Below are 26,470 nucleotides of genomic sequence, written 5' to 3' on the forward strand. Positions count from 1 at the left end.
CTGCCTTTCAAGCCGTGTGTATCTGCACTTATTAACATTGCGTGCTTTTAAACAGTTAGCAAGGGGCAGACCCCCCCCCCCCCCCAACCACACCACCCCACACTCCCCCCCCGCCCCCAACGCCACACCGCTGTTGGTTTAAAGCCCCACGCCAGGCTGATGTGCGGAGGCCGCGCCTGATCAAAGCGGGCGTCATCTTGAGTGCGCCTGGTCGCCGATTCTAGCGCATTACCCCCGCAGAATGCGTTACCCCGCGGGGGCTGGACACGGATACAGAGCAAACTGGCCATTGTGCCGGAAAGCTCTCTCTTCACACGGCCAAATCCTCCGTCCAACGCTCGAAGGGGGGACATGTATCTTTGGCCAGACCGACGACTCGTGCCCACGGAGGCAGAAACAGCGACGGATAGGCCATTTGTCAAAACAGAGGAAAAATGAAGCAAACAAGCCAAGTGTGGAGCGTTGGAAAAAAAAAAACAGAGATTATATCACAGTATGCAACATGTACCACATTCAAATGTGAAAAGCATTCAGTCAAAGTGTAGAACTGATTAAAAATAAATAAATAAATAAATAATAATAATAAAGTTCACAATAAAAATGGAAAAGCACACACGTATCATGTGCTATGTAAAATTTAAGTGAATATATGCCCAGAGGCAAGAACCCTGAAGGCCTTGGTCAGGTACAGATATGACAGCCGGCTGGAGATGTCCGGTAAACCCTAATATTCAGTGCAGTATCTCAACTCCAGCCGCAGCGGATGACTGCCCAAACACACACACACACACACACACACACACACACACACACTCTCTCTCTCTCTCTCTCTCTCTCTCTCACACACACACACACACACAGTGTGAGCCTTATCCTTTATGAAGTGCGTTGGGGTCAGGCAGGTTGGCCTGTGTTATTACAGAGTGTAATATCTGTGTTTGACCAGAGGACTACAGGGATTTCGCCGCCCAGTGCTGACCGGCAGGCAGCCGTAAACACCAGCGCCCGGCTGTAATGAAGCGTTCTGGGTCACGGGTCAGAACAGCCCAGGAGAAAGAAGAAACTAATGCCAACGTAGAGGTCCTGTCTGCAGCATTTAGCTGCTACAGCGCAAAAAAAAGGCCCACTTGGGGGACACTGGTATTTCAATGCTTACTTCCCTAGGCCTTTAGTTATGAGAACTGCCCTACAGTCAACATCCCCAAACACTCTCACGCCTCCGCACCAGGCACTGTGATACCCTACTCCACCGCCCAAAAAAAAAAAAAAAAACACATTATCACTGTTTACACGGGAGGAGGGCACTCAGAAATGCAGTGTATCCAAGTTAGAAAAAAAAAGAAATATATATAAATACAAATACATATAGACATAGGTGTAAATATAAAGATAAGTAGGCGTAGATATATATGTGTGTGGGTACCACTATATGCATATATGTTTATAATACACACATATATGTATATATTCATATATATATATTAATATACAAAGAAACAGAGAGAGAGAGATAGACAGATAGATAGATAAGTCACAATTAAAATGATAAACAGGATTGAAGTGATCTGTGAGAAGCAGGCTGAGAAGTCAGGTGGAGATCTGACAGAATATTTGTTTACTTGAGATGCCCCCTGTGAGAAATAAGCTCTAATAAGATCTTGCTTGGCTATTATGAAGAACACAAGAGCACCTCATTTCGCTGATCCTGCCCGTGTATTCACAAACAGCCCGGCCGTTAACTATTCATGAGGCATATCAATTCCTCTTTCTTTTTTTTTTTTTTTTTTTTAACAGTCTGAAGTCTCCAAATTAAAGCCAACATTACCAAACTAAATGAGAAAGCTATACAAGGCAAGGATAAACAGACCCTCCAGGGTAAGCAGTTTACATACGAGTGTCTTTTCAAAAAAAAAAAAAAAAAAAAGAGAGAAGAAATTGAGCCTAACGGGCTTTGGAGTGGATGCTATTTGTAACCTGTCATAAAAGGCAACCTAACCAAAACACACCGGGGTACTATTAGACCGAAAGACAAAAGAAGAAACTCCGTTTAATTTAATATCTGGTGGCATTTCTTTTTAAATGTCACAGTAGAACCTTCTGCTGTTGGGCTAGCGACAGCCCGTGATTGCTGAAAAGGAAAACCTGACATTATCTGGTAAAACACTGCGAGATTCCTCGGATAGAGACATCTTGGCGGTCTCGGCTGTCACCGGGAGAATCCCTGCCGCATTTACGGGAGAAACGCGGGAGGATTCGAGAATTTCACTCATATGTCGATGTACAACGGTTTGCCGCCATAACGGGAAAACCATGGAAATGCCAGCGAAACTCCCTCAAGTCGAACAGCCGCCCAGTTCATTAGTGGAGAGGATCAAAATATACTGTATAGAGACACTGAGACTAGTTTTTCAGATGGAAAGAATGTATTCAGACAGACAGACTGAAATCCACACCTCTCTAAAGCAACAGCACAGCCTGCTGTGTCATGCTGCCCCCCTACTGCCAGATAGGGAATTACAACCAGTTCTTTAAACCCGGGATGAGAAAATCCCGTCATCATTTAGCTGACTACAGTCTAAACTCCAGAGCGTCTAGTCAGAGGTTACTCTTATTTTTGACTTTAACAGAAAACTCCTTGGTCGTAATCACCATTAAAAAGAAAGCCAAGGCCAAACTTGTTAGGAGAAAACAAAAAAAATAATAGGAATTTATTTACTGAGGTTTGTTTTGTTTTTTCCCCTCACAATTTCAACAGAAAAGAAAAAAATAAATAAAAGTGTGAGTGTGTAAAATGTGTGAACTGTAATTTCTGATGTCACCTGGGATCATTTATTACACTGATGCAGGCAATAAGTACACACACTCAGGCATGAACACACTCTCTCTCTCTCACACACACACACACACACACACACACATTAATGATCCAACCTCTCTAAATGCCAAGTACTGGTAATCCCTGGCTGGAGACAAATCAAAGAAGAAGAAAGGAGATTGCCGTTAAACAGTCACAAGCTCTCCAGCACCAGATGCCTTTCATTCACCACTCTTTTACTCTCCATCTCTCTTTTCTTCCTCTCCCGTTCGTCCCTCTCCAGCTGCAGGGGTGAAAAACCGGCCGCGGCCCCGGGTAAAAAAAAAAAAAAATAAAAAAAAAAAAAAATCCCCCGGACGGCTCGTCTGGTCACGGACTTCCCTGAGCCCCCCTGTCTGTCCGGGGCCCCTATTCTGCCCGCCGCTCTCCTGGCAAACATTTGCTCTGCAGCTTAGAGTAGCCCCGTGTTTTTTTGTTTTTTTTTTGAGGGGTTTTTTTTTTTTGGGGAATGCCAATCAGAGCGGCCGGGGCCCCGAAGGGCCAAATAGTGCGGGGAGAGAGCCGCGTTCCCTGGGAGCCACAAGGCAAAAGCGAAAGCTTTTTTTTTTTTTTTTTTTTTCCCCTCTTGGCAAAGGCAAACAAGAGAGAAGAGACCCTCACTCTCTATTGATATGCGCGAGAAGAAAGCATTGGGTTAGTCTTCTGTTAAGACAAAGGAGGAGGAGAGGGAGAAAAGACGGTAACCAGGAGCCTCCATATGTGGCTGTGAGCGACTTGAATGGAGGACGGAGAGAGAGAGAGAGAGCAGGGATTTGAACGGGTCTCTCGTGTTGCTTTTTTTGTTACATTCCCTTCGTATGCACACACACACACACACAACTTTTTTAGTCTTTTTTTTTCCCTGCCATGACTGTAAAACCACCATCACCCCTACACACACACACACACACACACACACACACACACACACACACACACACTGCTTGTTCGACTTTAACGTCACTTTTAAGCATCAAGGAAGCGTTTACGGAGTACACTAAAATCCACCACAACCCCGCTGTTCTATTCTCTCCTTTTCATTTAGACCGCGCTCTTTCACACCCCCGAAAAAACAAGCCTCGTCGTGCTAATGACAAAAACACACACACACACACATTATACTCTCCCTTTACTGCTACTGTCAGAATGACTTCTGCTTGACACTTGTTCTCCAACCTGCGGTGACTATGGCCACGCTTCCACTTGACAAATATGAATTGATATGGTTATCAAATGAAGTATCCTACATGCGCCTAAGCAAAAAAGGGACAATACGTTCAAAACTCCTGTTGAGCTGTAGAGAGCCTTGTGCCAAAGAAGGGATGGGGTGGGGTGGGGTTGGGGGGGGGGGTGTCCAGGGAGCTCATTTTCTCTTTTCTGCTGATGAACAGAAGAGGGCCGAAGACAAGCATGCATAAGGACATGGAGGGCTTGTTTGATTGGGCTTTGTCCTCTCTCCAGCTCCCCCACCAAGACACCAGCCCTCGTCCTCCTCTCCATTCTCATCCGAACACCCCACCACCCCCAACCCTCCCCCCCCCCCTGGCCCCGGCCCCGCCCCCCCCCCCCCCCCCCCCCACCTCCACCCGGCCGCCATTCTCCGCACGGCGGGTCGCCCTCCACCAGTTTTTGTAATCCCAGCAGAAACACTTAAAGTTCACAGTGGGTGCTCATCAGAACCATCTGCTGAGAGAAGGAGCGAGGGGCCAGAACCGCTCCTCCGCTGCTCTATTAATCTCTTCAATTAGCACCATTACAAACTTGTCAAGTAGGCTGATTACTGTAATGGTGACCAGTCGTTTTCTATACGGCAGAGCGTTGAGCGAGGAGAAAACACAGCAAGTTCAGGGCCGACGGAGGGGGAAGTGGTTAGCCCAAGTCTTCCGCCATGAGCCAGTACACGGGACTAACCAGGATGGGAAGGGTGGTTTGAGGTAGACCACGGATTGTCGGCAAGCGATAGTTTGAAAAATGAAAGACGATCCGCAGGTGAGATGAGAATATTCTAAAGCTACGTTGGCTTTAATCCAAAAGAGTTTTTGGTGACAGCGGAATGGAAAAAAGAGATTCTCACTGGAACACGTAGAAGGAAGGACTGTGTTCGATTAAAAAAAAAAAAAAAAAATACCAGTTGGCATTGTAACTCCCCTCCCGCTGACAAAACGTTAGGCTGAAATGAACGCTCTCTACCCAGGCACAAATGAACATCCGAGATACATCAGTGTCCATGACTGCACCGCGAAGCCCAAGCCATGGCTTCCATAGCAAAGAGGAGGGGTTTTGGCAACGCTGTCGATCCGTGGGGAGCTTGTTACACTTAGCGTGGAGCAGGCCTCCTGCTGTGAATAATTAATGGAGCCATTTCAGATCTTTCTGCATAGGTTACCGGGCCACGGTCGTCGGAGAACGTGAAGGTGGAGGGTGGACTCGCCCCGATTTGAAATCGAGCTCGGTGAGGTGGGGTTTTTTTTTTTGTTTTTTTTTTTGTATTCCGCAGCAACTTTAAATATGATACTCGAGGGTGTTCAAAAGCTGCTTTTTTTTTTTTTTTTTGAAAGGCCACTATGCACTGAGAGCCAACGAGAGAAAGAATGGAAGAGTCTATTAGGAGGGTACTGAGCACTTGAAATGGGCGATTCAACCCCTCCTCCTCTCCTTTGAATGAGCTCTAAACTCAGAGCAGACACTGTAATAAATGCAGGACAAATAGGAAGTCCCCGGCATCGATGAATATTTCATCTGCTCCCAATCCAGTGTTTAATTTCCAGCCAGAGATATTAAGCTCCTTCTTCCATGCCCCTGTTATCAAAGCCTCCACTTCACAAACACATTTTCCCCAAATGTCTTTTTGCACATGCCAATTTGCCCCAATGCTCAAACAACTCTGGGTTCGTTTAATCAGCCTGTGGAGTGTGTGGACAGCGAGGATCTTGGGGGGGGGGGGGGGAAGCTAATCTCAACAACGTGCTCTGCTAACGTGACGTTTGGAAGCTGTCACGTCTGATGTCTTTTCCGTCACTTTTAGGCGGGGACCATGGCGCTATCAGAGAAGTGTAAGTAACTGGAGGCACCAACCTGAGTAAAGTTGTGCGAGAGACTGTACCGTCATTCAGACCAGAGAGGAAACCAGATGTAGACAGGCAGTGATAATGAGAGGAAAGTGACAGAAAGAGAGAGAGAGAGAGAGAGAGAAAAACAGACATACAGACACAGAAACATGTGGAATCTCACCTCCTGAATGGTTTTGCTGCCAGGGAAGTTGAGGTTGTAGTCTCTTTGGGCTTCACGGTGGCTGATGACGAGCAGGAAGTTCTGATTTAATGACTCTTGCAGGGTGCTGCTGCAGGACAGAACAAAAAAAAAAAAAAAAAGAGAGAGAGAAAAAAAAGAGGAGGGTTTTTTTTTTTTTTTTTTAGAGTCAAGCGCTCAACAAGCCGGGGCTCGCCACGCTCCTCTCTCATGCCGAGAGGATCCTCCCTCTGTCCCTCCAGGGGTCTGAGTTCAGGCAAGCCCAGGCCACCCTGCTGCTCAGCGCTGCCCCAGACGACACGGCCTCTTTCAGCACCACATGAGTGGAGCAGGCCAGAGGCCCCCAGCAGCACCACCACCACCCCCCCACATTTACCCCCCCCCCCCCCCAAGCACCACCACCACCACCACCCCATCACCCCCCCCCCCCAACACACACACCCACCCGCCGAAACACACCTCCTTGAACAACCAGAGCCATATGGATTGACACACGCTCACTTATCGATCTGCTAAAGGGTGTGGAGCTAGATAAAAGGACTGGCGGTCCCAAACAGGAGCGGAACGGCCGTCAAAGGGCAGTGACCCCCCCCCCCCCCACCCCAACCCCCAAACCCCCCCCCCCCAAGGTCTCCGAGATACGGCGCCACGGACGGCCTGGCGTTCGGAAGGCTTTTCACGGACGGAAACTTGAGCCACTGGAACTGTCCCTAATAGCAAACGGCGGAGGTTAAGTAGCTTTTTGAGCAAACGCCCGGCCTGCGAGTCTGAATATGAATCGGAAGCTTAAGGACAAGCTGAGCAGCTCATCGGGGTTCAAATGAAAGCAGACAAGTAGGAGAAACGGAATTAATATGTAGCTCACACATTAATTATGCAATCATGGGCTTAATCTGCCGAGCTTTGGACGAGCTTATGTTAACAGAAGCCCAAATTTACTGTAATGACAGCGTATTTACATTGACTAAAACTACGAAATCAATATGTAAATGTAATGTTTGTTGTAGCTAACGGGGAAGATTGGAAATGTGGGCAGAAGGTGGAAGACATGCATATGTGATTCGTAAAAGTGGAAAAAGAGGAGAAAGAGCTATGAATAGAGGTCTCATTTTTTGGCGTTATCGTTATCTTTTTTAAAAAGCTGTCCAAAGCCCCTCCAGGAAACAGACTCCGTGGAGATTAAGATTTAAAGTGGTTTGTGTTTCAGTCCAACACATTATGCATTTTTAATGCAGCGACCGATTTCGAAGACTAACAATTAAAATCAACAGAAATTTACATTTTACACAATAAAACAATTCAAATAGTTAATAGGGGGGGAAGTCACTTTCAATATTTACTGCTCAAAAAAAAATTCACAGGAAGCATAAAGCAGTTTACAATAAAGAACCAAATGTATCTGTCAGCGCCAGAGTGTTATAAGTGCATATGGGAACCATTTGATGTTAGTATTACAGACTTACATAAACACTGAGACGTGCAACGCTTTAAACTTGACTGGTTATGGATTTTTTTAAGGATTATTTTTGTCTCCTTCACTGAATGCTACCGTCTCAAACTTTCGTACGATGTATGTCCCAACTTAACCCGGTCCCGACTTTATGCCGGTTATAAAAGTTTTCCCTGCTGTGAAACACGGCAGACGGTTTGTGTGTGTGTGTGTGTGTGTGTGTGTGTTTGCGTGTGTGTGTGTAGCTTTAACACACAGCAGTAGACCTACCAAGCTCCCTGCAGCACCTGGACCTGACACCCCCCCCCTCCCTACACCCCCACCCCACCCCACCCCTCACCCTCTACCCCTTCTGACCCCTCCCTGGCAGAAGCAGCACAGCACACGAGGTGGCGGAAATAAAATGTCACTTCAGCTGCAGAGACAGAAAATAAACTGCCGTGAAGCTGAGGAGCAGTCTCAACAGATTGGTTTGATTTGGAGATAAGCCTGTAGTCTCTCAGCGTGTCCCTGAGCAGAAATACAGCTTATTAAAGTCCCTCTGCCCAACTCAGGGCGAAAACCCCCTCGTTTTCCCTTATTCTACAACTACTTTAACTACACACACACACACACACACACACACACACGCACACGCGCACAGAGGCTCAACGCCGCACTTGTCAGAAGCAGGGACATGTCAGAATCAGACAAATATTAACACTCACTCCGTAATCTAAACTTCCTTGATTTTTTTTTTCTAAATAAATTCATTTTCCACTTGGTCATTTTCACACTGAACAGACTGGTCGGCTAATTTCGTCACGGTTTGAAACGTTTTCCTTTTTATTTCAGTTCCCGCCGCCAGCATCTGATCCGAGTAATCTGTAATCCCAAAAAGGACACGAAACGCGCAATGACTCATTTGTATCTGAAGTCGGTGGCTCAGATTAAAATAACCTTTTAAAACACACGAGTGTCTCCGGGAGGCAAAAAAGAAAATAGATGATTCATTTTAAATAATTCAGCAAGCTTCATTATTTATGCTGGAGATTAGAGCTTTGGATACCTCGCGCTGATGAAAGTCGGTACACAGTACACACACACACACACACACACACACACAGAGAAGGGAGAGAGAGAGCTTGGCTCGCTAACGGGTCTCTGTAACTACCTTGGAAAGAAAAATTCTCTGGAAAGGCCTCCAAAGTCTTCCAATTTATTTATAATCAAACAGAGGAGGGAAATGGGTAGGCGCGGATATGGGAGGATGTATTTGATTAATCTGTTTGGTTATGGTGAGTGGAGATATTACCCCGCGGTAATTGTCTACTGTGGCTGGTATTTGTTATGTTCTGATTTCAAACGCGTCTCCCAATTATAACAGGATCTCATTCTCCATTACAAACTCAAAAACAAAGAGCTGATAGAGTAACTGCTATTGCCAGGTGCATCTCACAGGAAGCTACGAGACCTCCATGAGAATGCTGCTTAAAAAAAAAAAAAAAGATGTTAGAGATAATTCATATAAAATTCATTGTCTGAGATGAAAATGAGAAGTAGGAATTCTTAAAATTATCTAATAAAACATACAAATAAGAAGTTAATACTACATGACACAGAACAGGGGTTTCTCAGACCCCTCCCAAAAAAATTTGCTATGTTTATCAAAATGGATTAACGTTGGTTTGATTACGCCTGCTACCTGAGAATAATATGATAGATTTGGTGCACAAGTCGCAATAATCAGAGTGAACATTACAGATGCGTCTTAAAACTGTTACAGATAAAGGTTTAAGCCTTTAAATGTCTTATTCAACCTTACGATAAGTGATAAGACTAATTCTTGCTTTAAAAGGACAGGTTGAGAAGTCTCTAGAACATTTTCTGTTTGTGCTTGCCTGCCGTGTCCTGACTATCTCTATAAGATAACAAAAGCGATCAGGCTAAGCCAAACAGGGCCAAGCGGGAGCTGGAGCGGAGTTACGCGCGGCGGCAGTTGGGATGAGGTCTCTCTCACAGCGGCGGTGCCATAGCCCTCTCACGGCGGTGTGACAGTTATTTTTAACGGCAGCTAACAGCTTGCCTGCTCTCCCTGCAGGGGGAGATCGCTTCTAACCGCACCGGGAAACCGACAACGTCAGATGCAGTCACGAACTGCAACAAGGTCACCGAGACGCTTCTCTCTCTCTCTCTCTCTCTCTCTCTCTCTCTCTCTCTCTTTTCCCCCTGCGCTCTCCTACTCCCTCAAAGTAGTTTATAAGGGCTAACGAGGTACTGACACTATAAATGTCATTTATAGCAGTTGGAAAATTGGAGTGCCATGAAAGGAGACAGCAGGTTTCGACAGTGGATCCTTATGTTAAAATACTGGTGAGAAGTCGAGGTGCCAGGCGCCTCCTGGGAGACGAGCCAGGGAAAAATGGTAGCGGTTCAAGTTTGACATGGCGTTTGGAACGAGCATGTCGGATAAATAAAATTTACGCCAAACGCCGAACCAGATCGTCTTCATCGAAATTGGTACATTCACTTGATAATTTGTTATGATAATAGTGTTTCAAGAAAGGGGGGGAAAAAAGCTGTAAATTTCGAGACACTTATGTGAATCTTGTGATTATCACAACATAAGGTTACAGCCTGTTATTAACTTTCCTTTCCGTTCTTGTTTTTTTTTCACACCTCGGCGTACAGTGTCCACACAAGCCGGCAAACGCTCTTGTTTGCCTGGTGTCGCATGTCATTGCATCTCCTCAGTTCCCCGCTGGGCCTTGAAACTGCCCCAATCAACACAAATAATTACACACACCCATTTCCAACGGCTGATAGTGACCCCAGTCTTACTGAAGGGACTTTAGCACCTCAAGAATTATAGCCCTTCTCTCTCTCTCTCTCTCTCTCTATTTCTCTCTCTCTCTCTCTTCCCAAATCCGTCCCTTCCCTCTAATACAAAACCTCAGCCACTTCAGACATTAAAGAACAACGTATCAGATGACCAAAGTCTGTGAACAACCGGGAATGCTTCAACAGATTTTCACAATTAGTGAACTGGATAAAAGTAACTTGACACAATCAGACAGGAAATCTTTTTTTCAGCTGATTAAGACGGTCAAACAAAACAGTTTTTGACATTTAAAAATGACGAAACTGACATATAATTTAAAGATAACACATATTTATATTTAGGTATAAATTCCCTGGTTCGCTACGTTTTGCTGAAAAATGTTTTGTGCAGTTAATATCTATTTTGTTTCAGATTATTTTGTTTCAGCTTATTAGATCATTGTATTGTCTGGAGGACAAATTCGTGGCTCAACCCGGAACATCAATCTCACTGCTCCTCAGTGTTTCTAATTGTGGCTCAATAACAGGTTTCAGATACTTTAACAGTTCTAAGTATTTGCTATTTTCTAAAGCTAGGAGATGAAGATTTAAAATGAAAACCTTATAATATTATAATAGAATCTTTACCATTTATAACATTAATTTAATCACTGTAATGCTGATCTGATTTCATCAAGTTCATCATAAATGTTCCACTCTGACTCACCACATTCTGTAAAACCTTAGCACACAGTGCCATCTAGTGGTAAAAATAGGGTAGTGTTGCAGTATGGAAGGTAGGAAATAGGGTAGTGTTGCAGTATAGATAGATAGATATGACCAAATGTGTGTGGACAGGTTTTCAAGTGTTAATCAAAATTAAAATGCAACCAGTCCTCCACTCCATATTAACAGAGTTTATAGGGTAAAATCTCACTTTCTTTTTCCAGATACTTTTTTTTTTTTTGCACAAGTTGCTTAAAGTCTTTCAGTTCAGTAACCAGATGCAGATTCAGTTTTATTCTGGAAAACTTAGTGTAATTATACCAAAATGTAAAGGGACAGAGAGAGAGAGAGAGAGAGAGAGAGAGAGAGAGAGAGCGGAGACAGTGGCACTGACCTGGCCTGGCTGCTGCTGGCAGTGGGAGGGATGTCTGGTGTAAGTACATACAGGCTGTTGTTTTTAGGCAAGTGTAAACTCCGCAGAATCGTCTGTGGGTACAGACAACAGAGTAAGACAAAGAGGAACAACATTTTCTTGTCTCGTCCGAAATGACGTTAACAGTGACCAGATAAGACACTTCAAATTACGATTCCAAAGAGAAATTAGATTCAAACGAAACAAGTTCAAATGAAGTCAAATGTTATGAAATGGACACGCGACGGACTGTCCGAAGACTACCCGTTTTCTACGCTGTGTAATGCAGAAATAACACTGGAAGATACATGCTAAGCTAAAAGCATAAATATATAAAAAATTGTACAGCTTCATCGTTGCACAGCTTTCCAATCAGACATATTTTTTAAATACGGTGATGAGAACAAAAGATTTTTGAAAGTCAACTCACGCTGTCAGTTACATCACTGCTTTTCCAGCCCTTTAACTGCATTTTGGAGACGGGCACCTGGAGTTCGTTCTCCAGGATCTGTTTGATTTCACCTGTGAAGCACAAAACATGTTGTCGTACCCTCTCTCACCAGCAGGTGGCGGAAAAACATCTTACATGAGTGAAAATAAATCTGTTTGGACGGGTTCGTCGAACATCGCCGCTAACGGCAGCCTCTGAGTGACAGAACGCCGTTTAACGTCGCCAGAACATAAAATGTAATTTTTGTCTTATAATTACAATTGATTTCGCGCTGGCGAAAAATGACAGAAAAGTTGATTGGTTTTCACTCTGACCGAACTGAGGCCGTTGTCCTATAATCAAGTTTATTTTGTTGTCATTGCATGGAAATGGCACAGAGAACACTGCAATTGAAAATAGACTGTGGTCGGTTATCGTGTAGTCAAATACCTGGAAACGAACCTTCACAATTACTCAGAAAAACCACATATGAAAGTTTTGACTTTACCAAGAAAGGCGTTTAATAAGAAGTGCTTAGTGGGGGTGTAGGAGCTGTAATTTGGTTTGAGTTGTTACATCAAGTGCATGTACATGTGTGTGTGTGTGTCTGTTTTGAAGTCTGCAGAGGCGTGAACGGGTGTGTGTGTGTGTGTGTTGGAATAATCCTAAAGTGTGAACACCGCTGGTAGTTGTGAGGGTGCATTTAGAACACCCCCCTCCCTCCACTATCAACAGACAGGGTGGGTGTGTGGGTGTGTGTGTGTGTGTGTGTGTGCGCATTCAGAATTCCCCTGCAGGGTATGCAGTCTTCATAAGCGTTTAGAACAGTGCAGTGGCAGGAGGCTGTTTATCAAAAGTCCCTCTAAAAACGTTACACGTAAGGTAAAACGGCTGTTCTCTTTTCGTTTCGTTTTTTTTTTTTTTTTTTTGCCGAAGCAGGCGGCAGGACCGAGGGTTTGGCTTACCCACTGCGCTGCCTTCCTCCAGTACCACCTCCACCGAACGCTGTCTGTAGTCCACTCGGAAGTTCAGCATGCGAGGCTGGCGCTCCACGATGTGCCGCGTGGGCGCGACGGGACAGAAGGCCGAGGAGGAGGATGGGGGCGAGGACGACGCGGACGAGGACGACGGAGGGGCGGCCGGACTGGGCGCCGTCGCCGCTGCCGGGCTGGAAGAGAAAAAAAAACAAAAAAAAAAAACGTCACGCGGGAGGGGTCGGGTCGCGGGGGCGGCGATCCCGGGCAACCGGTCGTCGAGGACGTCCGGCGGGATTACCAGATGTTAGAGACGACTCCCCCCAGACACGTAACCCTGATTTCGTCCAACTAAAATCTGCCAACTACTACCAGGAGCACCGGCAAAACACTCACTGACCGCTCGCTGACTAAACAGGGAGAGACGGAAAGAGGGTTCCCCCCCCCCGGGAGCACCTGCTGAATTGGGAAACGCTGAGCTAAGCACTCGACATTCTACCAAAACAAACAGTAACAGAAAGCCTAAATCAGATCTGTTTATAGTAACAGTTGGTTTCATCGGTGCGATCACGGGCATAATGAAAAGCAGCGGGCAGAGAGGAGCAGAAGGAGAACTCTAGAGCGCCCTGCGTGGCCGTGGCGACACTGATTGCTCAGCGGCAATGCAAACAGTATCAGAGTCCGTGTAAACAGGCTTTTACAACCCGAATAATATGGGCAAGGCCCAACAGACGATGAATTGTCTGGCCCTTAGGAAAATCTTTTTTTTTTTTTTCTCTCTCTCTCTCTCTCTTTACCACAGAGGGGCAAAGACACAAAACGTCTTTTTCTCTCTCTCTCTCTCTCTCTCTCTCTGTGTGTGTGTGTGTGTGATGGCTGGATTCCCTGGAGCCCTGTCCCCCATGGCAGTAAATAATGTCTTTTCTCTGGGCCAGTCTGGGACAAAGGCTCCACTCTTCTCCTCCGGGGTCGGCACGTATCGCGCTGGGGAGAAGGGAGCAGGGTGCCAGCCGCCCGACACAAAGAATGCATTTATCCCCACCTTATTACAATACCAAAAAGGTTAAAGACGTTAGGAGCTTGGGTGCGTGCAGGAAAAAATCGTTACACGGGGAGAAAAAAAAAAAAAAAAAAAGAAAAGAAAGAAAAATAAAAACCCAAACGGAGCTGAGAAAAACAGAGCAACATTGGCCATGCCTTCTACTGTTACGACATGTATGCAAACTACTCGCATGAAACGCTGCCCCACACACTAAAAGACTGAATGACTCCATCTACCCTCTTCTGATAAGGAGATGGAGAGTGCTGTGCTGTTTTATAGATAAACAGTGTGAGGCCAAGCATGCATATCCTGAAGTTACAAACAATAATCAGTCAACCATATCTGCTATGAAAATCAAGTTCGAGACATATTACATATTTATCATAAACTGAAATGGCCACATTTTATAATAGCCTGATATATATATATATATATATATATATATATATATACACATATATACATAATATTTTTTTGTAATTGTATAAAAAAATATAAAGATTTGGGGAAAAAAATTGTAAATGTTTTGTCTGACGAGCTAGAAGCACCCAGAGGCCTAGCACCAGCGACCTCAGTGCATCAGACAGAGAGAGAGGGAAAGGATATTTTTTTGGATGGTGCAGAGTTCCAAGGCTTCCCTCTAGTGTGGGTAAGACTCACTGCAGATAAAGCCTTTGTTGCCCATCTCAGAACTTCCGGAAACATTCTGATTATAACGACAACGCTGACGCTGTCCGTTACAGTGCGCAGTTTGGGTGATAACTAATTCGTAATCGCAGAGAGACGATGTCGCCGTCGTTAACGACACCAGCTGCGCGGTAAAAACACGTACACAGTCATGACACAGACTTAAAAAAATGTACAAGCTTCGGAGTCTTTGGGTGAAGTAAGACCACCAAGCTGAAAATTCAAAGACTGGATTTAAAAAAAAAAAAAAAAAAAAAAAAAACCCATACAGACCCCAGTAAACCCAAATGAGTTTAGACAAATCCTTTTCCTGAAACAAGAGACACCCAAGCCCTCCTCATAGGTAACAACTGCATTTTCAGTTTCGGTCGTCACACAGCGCAGAGCACACAAAAGACCAGTTGTTCTTGCCGCATAAACTGCTTGCAGTATGGTTTGGGTTTTTGTTGGGTTTTTTTTTTTTGTTTGGTTGGTTTTTTTTCACCCGCTATAACAAACTGCATTGAAATATTATCTATGATCATCTCAGCTTTTTTCCCCCCCTCCCCTTCACAGAATAAGAGCAGCAGTAGAATCTCATTCCCCGTACTGGAAAGCACTGTGCGGTAAAGGTTCAGCTTTAACGGTTACAAACGCCCCAAAGCACAAATCCCTCGGTCGCTAAGATAATCTCGTGATCTGTAAACAAGCTGCTGTACGCTGAGATACAAATTAAAGATTCCGTTTAGGGTTCTTTCTTTCTCTCTCTCTCTCTGTCTGTCTCTCACTCCCCCCCCCCCCCTCAGGATAAAAAAGAAAAAAAAAAAAAAAAAAAAGTTAAGAAACGGCTGTTCCATTGTGTGCATCTAGATGGCAGTCTCAACCCAGCGAAAGCTTGGCAGCGTATGGGGCCTAAGGCTGAGAAGAGGCCTCCAGCTGGCCACGGTGGCTTCAATGGGGGCCCTTCTCGGAGAGATGCCATCCTACGGGTGCAGCCTGGTGCCAGCCGCTCGCTAAATGGCCTGGCTGGAAGACGCTCTGCCTGGCTCCATTCATAATTATGCGCCTTTAAGAAAAACATGGTCTCATGCCCAAACCTCTCTCTCACTCTCTCTCTCTCCCTCTCTCTCTTTCTCTCTCGCACACACTCACGCGAAATAAACCGTCCAAACAGAAAACGCACGGGGCTGAATATATTTGTCCTTGAAGTCGACACATTCACGAACACTGACCGTTGAGACGGGGCACGTACCGCGGACACAATGCTTCCAAAAGCCTTTAGCGCTAACAGTTTCAATTCCTCTTATATGGAAAGATTTTCCTACGCTTATTTCTCTTCACAAAAAAAAAAAAGGCCCAAGCGCCGTCTGACCGCAGATATTAGGTTTAAGTACTCCTGTCAGAAGAGAAACAAAACATAATAAACCTGTTTGCGCCCACGGAACGCCATCACTGCTACGCACGACACATTTCTAAATATGGACGTTAACGTCTTTGCGCCTAAAACCGTGCCAAGAGAGTAGGTTCAGTACAAAACGCATCACGATCACGAGCGAAAAAAAAAAAAAAAAAACCCACACAATGTAGGTCTTTGGTCTCTTTAGGACATCCAATGCAAATCAGTTCAGCTTGCGTTTATTTAACTCGGTTGACAGAACGTTGAACAGTTTTATGTTCAATGTATAAAAATAAAAAAAAAACAAAAAAACATAAAAGATCAGATAAAGAGGCAATGGAAGTTGTGGTAGACCGGAGCAAATTAAAAAAAAATTTTTTTTTTTTGAAAAATAGCCAGCCTGTATTTTACAAATGCTGTTGCGCTTTTTTGGGAAATTCTACGGTGATACGGTTCAAACTGACAAGGCGGGCCCACATCTGTCCACAGTCCTATAAAAAGTCCCCTGCCTTGTTTGATAGTTCCTCTCCATTAACAAGGTCATCAACAGCCCGCCACAAAACCCCATCGTAAAGCTAATTGTTCGATTTCCTGTTATTCTGAGTGTTGAAATTTGAAAAGAGAAAAAAAAAAAGAAGAAGAAGAAAAAAAAAAAAGTAATAACTGCAAGCTGAGCTTCCTGAGAAGAACGAGGCGATAAACTTTACTGATTATCCATCTCCCTCTTTATTTTTCCTCCAGCAAAAGTTCTCTGCTGGATTCTGCCTCACTCGCTGGGTATGTCAGCAATCATTAAAAAAAAAAAAAAAAATTAGGCAGAAATGTGATAAAGCTTTCCTGAGGCTCCGGTAGCTTAATCAGTGACACAGCAAACGCGTCCGTGATGCAACCCTTTGTGTGGGGACACTTTCAGATCCCTTTTTTTTTTTTTTCCCTGCCAGTTTGAATTTAAACAACAAACAACAAAGCCAACGGGCAAACTCTGCCGTCACAGTTTTAACACTTGCCTGGTCTTACGGTGCTGAACGCCAGCAAAAAAAAAAAAAAATCACAGCGCTGCTCATTAACAAAACAAAAGTCTTCGGCTTCAACACCACAACAACCAAAGGCCACAGCTGGACCTCATCACGACAGAGGAGGAAAAAAAAAAAAAAGTACAATCTTATCAACAAAATTAATGCTGTTTTTGAGAGGAGGCCAACGACATGAAAGGGTAACGATTTTTTTTTTTTTTTTTTAAAAACGGTTTTACTGTTTACAGTACACACAGATCAGACGGGGCGTCATTTCACGTTTCGACTTTGATAGCGGCGCCGGAGAAATGGATACCTGGTCCACCCCTGACTCACCGGCACCTCCAAGGTATATTTACAGTCTTCACGGATCCCTAACCTTGTGGACCCGCATTTCTACACATTTTAAGTCATATCAATCATAGGACTCTAGCCTATCAGGGTCTAGATAATTATTCACTGTGTACAGTCAGCTGTGTTAAAGCAAAGACAGACCTTAAAACATTGCTTGTTACAGGAACCAGTGCTTTAAAAAAATCTTTCATTCTCCGGTAGTATTCAAATAAGTCAGTGAGACTTAGAGGTAGGAAAACTAACTGAATTGACTGGCTTTAAACAGGAAAAACAGGTACAGGTCTGTCAATTAAAGTGTATATCAACATATATTTTGAAACAAAACAAACAAACAAACACAAAAAAGATCCCAGTGTAATATATGCTTGGCTTACCTTTGCATGATTCCGTTTTCTTGTGGTATAACTCCATTGATGGCTGCCTGGAGATACAAAGCAACAGAGCAACAAGTTTATGCCCCTCCAGCAAGACATAATGATGCCAAGCTTGTTCATCAGTGATTCACAGCAGTAAAAAAATCTATAAAACTAAACAGCTACATGCCTTTCCAACAACTCTTTCTCTCTCCCTCTCTCTCTGGGCTATTTAAATCCAACTGGCCTACAGGTACAGCAGGTAGTAAACAAAAAAGTCATGAATAAATTCTTCTGATTTTTAAAAAGACATGTCTGGTAGGCAGGAATTAAGGAGAACTTAATTAGTGGGGGGAAAAGGTCCAAAGCAAGCATCTACCCCCCCCCCCCCCCCCCCCCCCCCCCCGTCATTTAAGGCATACGGTCGCTGTGGCTTCGTAAAGACCGAATAAGCCGCGGCTGAACCGAAAAGCAACCGAGACCGGGTCGATTAGAGATGTGTGAATTTCGTTAAGTTGCTGCCCCGTAAATAAACCGCAGGTTGGCAGAGTAACTCAAAAGTTGTCCAAATCCCCTTAAAAACTGCACCCTCTAACTATCCGTCTGATGGACAGAATGCCGCACTTCCGAGTACTTCCATTTCAGCTCAGTGAGATTTCCAAGTGACTGCAGGAAACAGACTGTGCTGTTAAACGGTGCCAGTATCTCTGGTTAAGGACTTGAGGAGCAGGACAAACGATGAAGCAGACTGTTTGTAGAAGTACAACAGGCACCACCATCATACAACTACATACCACATTAGGCTTCTATCTCTATACATGCAGGCCATAGTGATTAAGCTCCTTCTTGTTTCGTGACATTTGGATGTGTGAGCGAGAACAAACAGCATTAGCAGGTGCACAGGTCGACAGAGCTACCAAAATACATGTGATGGAAATATATTTCAGAGATATTCAGGGTTTTTGGGGGTTTTTTTCCCTCTTCGCCAATTAACAAAGCAAACAAGTGTTGCAAAAAAAAAAGAAAAAAAAAATCTGAAGTGTATAGATAGGGCTGTGAGAACATAGTTCTGAAAAGTAATCTCGAATCTAGAATGCCCCAGGAAGAGGAAATTGGCCAATGCAGCGAAGGCAGGGCCTTTGAACTGAAAGCGAGACGCATTTGAGGCGTTCGAGCGCTTGTTGGCCATCGCGTCCCTTTTTTTTTTTTTTTTTTACAGAAGGGCCCTTTTTGTGGATTTCCCTCCACCTTACGGCGGCTCGGCAAAGGAAAAGCAAGTCATCACATTTACAGGTGCGTCTAACCACAGCTGGGGCTCTGCCTGCTTTCTTTGAATCTCTGCCAGCCCACTGCTAGCCTATGTACAGGACCCTCTTTTAAAGATAAAGGGTTACTTTGTGAAAAGAGAGAGAAAAAAAAAAAAAAAAAAATCAGAACTTCTGCAAAAACTTCTGTTTCTCGCCGCTCTTTGAAAGTGTCACTTTATATACAAACTGACAGAGCGCATTTTCTACGGCCATTGCTGCCCATGCCTGTGAGTGAAACAACACAAGGGCAGTAACGGAGCGGAGTAAAACCCGCAGGTACCCTGTGCCATAAGCAGATAATCCCTTAGCTATAAAAATGTAATTAAGTCTCATATCAATTATTATCTTTAAAATGATATCCAATTGAACAGTTTCTGAGGCTGATATGTTATGACAGCATTCATGATGTCAACTCAAAATAGAATATTTCACAGAATTTTCGTGGAGTCCATTAAAAGTTATTCTCAGAGTAATTTTTTCTGTAAAATTAAGCTATTTTTCTTATTAACAGAAATCTGATAGCCCAAAAGCAGCCAGGAATTGTAAGTATTTAGCCTATTTAGAGGTGTATTTTGTCCATAAAACACAATAAAAATGGACACACTTTTGTCATTTGCTCAAAAATGCTTGAAAGGCAAGCAGGGAGGTACAGCGTTGAAAAATGTGTTTTTCAACACACACTTTTACCTGCTGACAGTGTGCTCTACAAGCTTCTCATTCTAGGTCTTTCCCTAATGTTTTTCACACGCAGTTACTGTTTACCTTTTGGAAACATTATTACCATAAATCAAAAGAAAAGACACATGCTTTGATCACAACAGTGACAAAAAGGGAAGCACTGTCCTTTTTAGCCCTCACTGTTAACATTTTGTTTAATTTTAGCATGAAGTCAAGTTTAAAACATTGAAAAATGAACCTACCACTAAATCCCAGTTGTTAAGCTCTAAAAGGGTGATTGCCTCTGCAATGTTGTCAATACCAGTGCAAGCCTGAAACAAAAAAGATAAAAGAATGAATAAAATCACAGCTGATCATTAACCAATTTTATCTGGACTAAAGTCAGTTAAGTTACATACATAAACCGGAAGGCTGTCAGTTCAACGTTAATTAAGCAGATGAGATTCAGTTTCTGGGGGGAATGATTAATTTCATACTAGCCTGATAACTCCATTAGGTCATAAGTCCTAGATTCAAAGCAAACAAACGGTAAAATTCCCCAGTAAAAGCAGTTCACCTCAACTCTGAAAACACGTTTACATGTCACTGCAATGACTGTTCAATTAGAATATGACCTTGTATGGTCAATTTGGAAAAAAAACCCATACATATACCAATTAGGTACCAAAGAATATTTTGGGTCAAAATACTTCCACAAGACTTAAACTGTTTTATATTGTTTACTGTGTAAAGAGCTGAAATGGCAAACTGGAAATACTTACTAAATTAACAAAAATCTATGTTCAGCTCAGTTACCAAATACATGAATTGTGTCGTTTTATTTCACACGGTTTTATCCTAAAGAAATAATTCTAAAACGTCATGATTTGGGAGGAATCCTGTGCAAAATATATGTGGGTTATTTCGTCCATGCCACGGGCACATTTCCCAACAGAATTACAAAAGTCATAACAGTATATCGCCCTAGCGCTGTGAGAACCACAGATGACTAAGGCGGCACCATAGTTCATTTTTTCGCCCATCTTTTCGTCAAACAAGCTGAGTCAGTCTTTCAACTGTTTTGTTTCAACATACGAGCTATGTATTTACGCTGTATGTAATATCTTGCCTTTGTCCAACGTAGTTCTTCAGCTTAAGCAATAAGACTCTATGTGTTACGGCCTATTGCATAGAAATATCGTGAAATTTGGGTATGTAAACAACCCCCCAAAGACCAGTCTAGTCTCTCAATAGCCATAAACATTAAAATGTCCAGTCATAGCTCGAAGACTAGCTCACAAGCTAAGCAAGACCGGAGAGCTCTCTCGCTCTGTATTAGCATATACTTTAAAACAGCATTTAGTATATGGCCTGTTAAGTTGTTGAAATCTCTCTTGGTTGATTATTGGTTTACGAAAGCAAGCTGGCTTTTTACAACCTCAAAAATTGTGTTAATTCACAATTGTCGGTGTAAAGTTCGCAGAGAGTTAGTTAGCTTGCTAACATAGAGATAATGTCAATGCAACAATGAATCGAGTGAGCCTTAAAGCGTGCCTAAAATACGTATGACTAATGGCTTGTTTTGACTGATAAACCAGTGTTGACCTGACATTTTGAAATATCAGATTTAACGTTCACTGTGGCAAAACACTCATATAAACGTCAGATAATGATGACAACAGATCAGCTAACGTAGCCTGCTTGTTAGTATCATTACTCATGACTAGCTAGATGGCTAGCTCAGTTAATCAAAACAACACCGCTGACACATTTGCTAGCTTGTTGTTACTTCACTTTTAACGTAACATGCTCGGGCTGGAACATCAACGTTGTAAAAACATTTGCCTGTTAGCTTGTGAACGTAAAAACCCACCTGAAAGTCAGCCAGAATCATTTCTCTATCCATGTTGCTATCGCTATCGGAGGCCATTGCAGTAAGTGGCTAGCGCTAGCAGCAGGCTATTCTACACTGATAGAGGTATAGCTTTCGTTCAGACACACACTCTCCCTCGGTCTGTCACACACTCACACACTCACATACACAGTGAAAGGCAAAGAGTGACTGGGGATTCATATAAAAAAAATAATGTCATTAAATTCCTAAAGAGACAAACCCCAGAACTTGTTAGTGTGCGGCAAATTAAGTGCGAACTGTGCTCTAGCCCACCAGTCATCTAAATCTTTAGTGAAATTTCTATTCCCTGTTAACGCCACTTTTATCTTTATTCACAGATCTGAATCGTCCTACGGCAATCGTAAAGTGTCGTAAACCAACGGAGGACAACTGTAAAGAGCCCCGAATATAATATTCGAAACGGCATATTGATCCCACAGTCCTGCAGAATAAACATACGATATTAAGAACTCATTTTGTCGCGTTTGTTTCACATCAGTGATGTTGTCTATTCTGGCTACAGCTTTTACCCAAACTGATTTGCTAACGCAACTTACAAGCGCTAAAATAAAACTTTAGAACTAAATGGTAATTACATGCAAAATGTCAGGCCATATCATTTTTCAAGATTTAACATTTTAATTCAGAAAAACAATCAAATAGCGTTTATCGGAGGGTAAAGTTCGTGGTAATTGTATAAGCAGTTTGTCTATAACCTTGAGGAGATGTCATCACTATTACATGCGATGACCGTACCAGTTTATTTGTTCGGTAACTAACATTGGCAGCTTTACGGTAAATTCAGCAGACTAATACGGGTCGTCAGCGTCTGGGATGCTGGGCAAGCTTATTGAGCGGACCAACGTAACTGAATACGTTAGAATTCGATTGCATCAAACCTCCAGCCTTAGCAATGTTTTGGCTATTACTTGGAAGCTTAAAGTGGTGTGCACAGGCCCCTTCATTTAAGTTGATGATACTGCCGAAATGTACTTTTGTTTCAACAGCGATATGTGATATTGAAATCTTCCTCAAATAACGCTGAGCAACAGTTTTGCCTCTACCCAACAGTCCCGCCTTCCTTGTCTGTTAGTTAAAGTGGGCGGATACCTAGCTCTTTATTTCAAAAAATGAGTGATGACAAATAACAACAGCCGGAACTTTTCCTTGAAAAAGGCAGCTGCCTATAAGGTGATCGAACGCCCATGTCAGAATGATCCGAAGATACAGCGAATCGCGGAACTTATTAGCTATTCGTACAGGTACATACAGAAACAATCTGACTTATCAATTTCTTCTGCTTCGGTTTGTAGACGTAGCAACGTTATTCTACCATGTGATATCAAGCTTGATGTAGGATATGCTGGTCTACAGATTTGTGAGTTTGCGGCAGTTGCGAGCAGCCTAGTCAGAAGTCTCTCCCACAGTCTGAGTGAATGGGACAGTACGGGCTAATCTCGCTCACTGGAATTGTACGTTATATCGTCTCTCAGTCTGTTTTCTAATTAACTTGAGTACGGCTGTTATTTTTATTACAGTACATCTGCCGTACTTCTGATTAATTTAGCAAAGCTGAGCGATATTCAAAACGACTTTCCTCAGTTTAAAATGGGCGGGAAGCTTACATAAAACTTTGAGAATCCATCCTTCATGTTCATGGATCCGATTCTTTGTAGCACTGAGTTAATCTTTTTCTTGTTTATTTTCAGACCCCAAGCTGGATTCACCCATTGTCAACTATGGAGTATCAGAGCCTGCAAATCAAATTTTTGAAGGACAATTTCGGGGACTAAAGCACCTGCATCTCTGCAGTTTCGATGGGACCGAATCCAAAGCGAAATGTTTTTAAAGTAACGGAACACGAAATTAGTTTGTTTTTTATATTATGTTGCTAACTGAAGTCACGTATAGATGAGTAGACTGCAGTCAGATCTGACACAGAGCAAGTGGATGTGAGTACTGCGTTAGTACAGCTAATTAATATGCATTAGTAAGTAAGACTATTAAAATAAACGAATCGTTTCTTACCATACTCCGCATTGTTTAATGTTGGAGACATTACGAGATGAAATCTTCAGAGAGACTGGGCCACATCAAGGAGCAAATTTAAGGTTTGCGGAGTCAGGTCGTACTGAGCACAGACTGTATTCATTGGTAATACGCTACACGTCATGTGGGCGATAAGCACTTTGCTTTTTTCTGCATGCCAGCGATGAGTGAGATTTTTTGTGGCACTCGCACATGTTTTCCACAAAGGTGAGGATCGCATTTTCGGGGTTCAGATGGGATGCAGCAGTCGTCATCCGACCTTAAGCAGAATCTTTACAATTGGACAAATGAAAACTGGGTGGAGCTTGGCAAAGTATCAGTTATTTTAGCGTTGAAGGCGCAGAGTTACTACAGCATCGTAACACTTCGCATTGCGTTCAAGAATTATCATCTTAATCAACAACAGAGGAACCCAAGGACCGATTCGGCGATATTTTATCCATTGGCTATTTTCTTGACAAAATAGAATGGCTGGATCCACCGATGCAAACATGCTGACCAGTGCAGCTGCACGAGGGGACATAGAAGAGATTGAAACGATGTTACAAAGAGGAGTTGACGTTAATGAGAGGAACGAATTCGGAAGGACAGCATTGCAGGTTGGAATTACACATCCACTCATGTCCTTAATGAATTTTCGCTTCTCAATAACCATGAGATAAATACGCTTCAAATACGTTAGCTGTAGCCTGTCAAACATTTTCAGCCAAGAACTGATTAATGAAAAACGTCATTGGGCTACCATATTATTTTATCTGTACATGTTACAGAAGCGACCGCTTACACTTAGTGCTGAAACGTGATATAAACATATTTTTTTTAATGGCGATGCTTTTTGTGAGAAAATAAATAGACACCTGGTCTTTTGTGTTGAATAGCCAAGTACGTGACGGTGCACATCACCAAGCTTGTTTACGCTACTGCAACTGCAGCCACCACGTGGATAGCCTACTGTCAAACTTATTTTTGGCCTCATCTCCCGATGTTCCCTATAATCAGAGTTAATTATATCAATGCAAAGGTAGTTTGTACATTGCCTCACCAGATACCAGATGTATACCTTTATAGCCCCAAAAAATCGTTAGTCACAATCGAATTGCTGTAGGCTTGTACGTCTGTTTCCAATGTATTCACAAAAATAACTCGAGGTATCTCTATACAGCCTATACGTACAGTATATGGACCATTTTGTATGGACTGTTGATCTTAATTCGGGTAAAGAAAAGCATCTTGAAATAGATTTATAGATTGAAATGTACAGGAAACATGCTGTATCATAGGATTTGTTTGGGATATAATAGCAATATGAAGACAATTTAAAGAGGGTTTGAAATGGTAATACTTACACAACATTTTTCTTTGAAAAATAACAACAAACAGTCATGTGCAGAAATTCTGTGGTGCTAATTATTTACACTGCAAAACGTTGGTTTATAGGTTACTTTTGTTAAAATATTCTAACTGTGTGTAGACGCAACTACGTATTGTTAGAAATTGTATTTATTATGTAAGTGGATATACCATTTGCTTACTCATACCTATATACCGTTTTGACAGGCAGTATCTTTTTTGACTTCATAATGACTCTCAATAGGGGAATCCCGGGGCGACGAAAACAAAGAGTATTTTCAATATGACAGTATCTCGGCCCGTGAGGCCAGGAATTTCGATATTTTTATGTATTACAATTTGATAAAATTTTGGATAAATACACTTGTCTCCCAGCCCCATGGTCTGAAACGGGTAACCGAGACTATGAGCAATTTAAAAACAGAGAAACAATTGTTTATTATAAAAGTGTATTATATTTATCTATATTGTTGTCTAAATGTTTATATTTAGTAGAATTTCGTTCGATTGATTTTGACCAAAAGACATGCGTCCACAACTTGTACGTCAGACTTAGCACAAGCAAGTTCAAAAGAGCTTCGCTGGGCAGCAAAGGGAAGCCTATCCACGCTGTTTCTATAGACGATGTAAAGAGGTATCTCTGTGATGACGTTTAAAACTTAACAGTCATTATTAATTATATTTTTGTTTGTAAAATTGACAGGAACTAATAATATGATAAAAATCCCGTTAGAAATGCAACCGACACCGTACATCAAGAAATACAGGCGGTCTAACATATGAAAGACTCGTACTTCTGTTTTGTAGTATTTTTTTTTTCCATCACATAAAATGATTTTTTTAATTATACTGTAACATTCCGAATACGCATCATGAGATTGCAGAGGATTATTGACGCTTTGTTTGTTTTTCAGGTGATGAAACTTGGCAACCCCGACATTGCAAGGGTGCTACTAACAGCAAACGCTGATCCAAACGTCCGCGACCCTATTCGAGGTCTTACAATAACTCACGACGCTGCAAGGGATGGCTATATAGACACTCTACAAGTCCTTGTAGAGCATGGAGCAGATGTCAATATACTTGACAGCGAAGACAATTTACCATTGCATCTTGCAGCGAGAGAGGGACATCTGAGAGTTGTGAGGTTTCTTTTTCAGTGGACCAGGCACCCTTCTCACATAAACGTGGAGGGCCACGCACCGTATGACTTGGCGAGAATACACAACAGACAGTCCACTGCTCTGTGGTTAGAATCCATGCTCCAGCAAAACAACTAGATGGATGTGGATTCACTTGTTGAACTTGTGGTATGACAGAGGTAGCACGTTGAATGACCATTTCAAAGAAATAACTACCTCTTCTTATCATTTTAAAATCGGAGTCAATATTACTTTGTTCCATCTAATATATAAGTATCTAAGTATTTGACTTCAAAGCAGCAGACATTGGTCTCTTTAGACTGAAGAAGATTCAGGCTTGTCTGACTTGAATA

General features: G+C 42.8%; 2 protein-coding genes across 3 annotated transcripts in view; one reads left to right on the top strand and one right to left on the bottom strand.

Annotated features, from left to right (window-relative positions):
* Nucleotides 1-21,832, bottom strand: part of faf1 (Fas (TNFRSF6) associated factor 1) — a 56,791-nt gene extending 34,959 nt beyond the window's left edge. The window contains exons 1-7 of one of the 2 annotated variants that reach the window (XM_030784241.1): nt 21,556-21,832; nt 19,946-20,014; nt 17,740-17,786; nt 12,886-13,088; nt 11,921-12,012; nt 11,473-11,564; nt 6,086-6,191 (exon numbers count right to left, since the gene is read on the bottom strand). In XM_030784241.1, the coding sequence (XP_030640101.1) occupies nt 6,086-6,191; nt 11,473-11,564; nt 11,921-12,012; nt 12,886-13,088; nt 17,740-17,786; nt 19,946-20,014; nt 21,556-21,612 (666 nt within the window). In that variant the 5' untranslated portion in view covers nt 21,613-21,832. Of the gene's footprint in view, nt 1-6,085; nt 6,195-11,472; nt 11,565-11,920; nt 12,013-12,885; nt 13,089-17,739; nt 17,787-19,945; nt 20,015-21,555 lie in introns of both variants that reach the window. The other variant, XM_030784240.1, reaches the window with a different exon arrangement.
* Nucleotides 21,833-24,092: 2,260 nt separating this feature from the next.
* On the top strand, nt 24,093-26,255 carry cdkn2c (cyclin-dependent kinase inhibitor 2C (p18, inhibits CDK4)). Its single transcript, XM_030784354.1, has 2 exons — nt 24,093-24,224; nt 25,890-26,255. Exons 1-2 carry the CDS (start codon nt 24,093-24,095, stop codon nt 26,253-26,255), a joined length of 498 nt encoding a protein of 165 aa, XP_030640214.1.
* The last annotated feature ends 215 nt before the right edge of the window (nt 26,256-26,470 follow it).

Source organism: Chanos chanos, chromosome 9 (assembly GCF_902362185.1).
Source record: "Chanos chanos chromosome 9, fChaCha1.1, whole genome shotgun sequence".
NCBI lineage: Eukaryota > Metazoa > Chordata > Actinopteri > Gonorynchiformes > Chanidae > Chanos > Chanos chanos.

Excerpts from the sequence above, each read along its gene's own strand:
- cdkn2c (XM_030784354.1), top strand. The coding sequence starts at position 24,093 with ATGGCTGGATCCACCGATGCAAACATGCTGACCAGTGCAGCTGCACGA. Across the intron at positions 24,225-25,889 it reads TCGGAAGGACAGCATTGCAG|GTGATGAAACTTGGCAACCC; the intron begins GTTGGAATTACA and ends TTTGTTTTTCAG.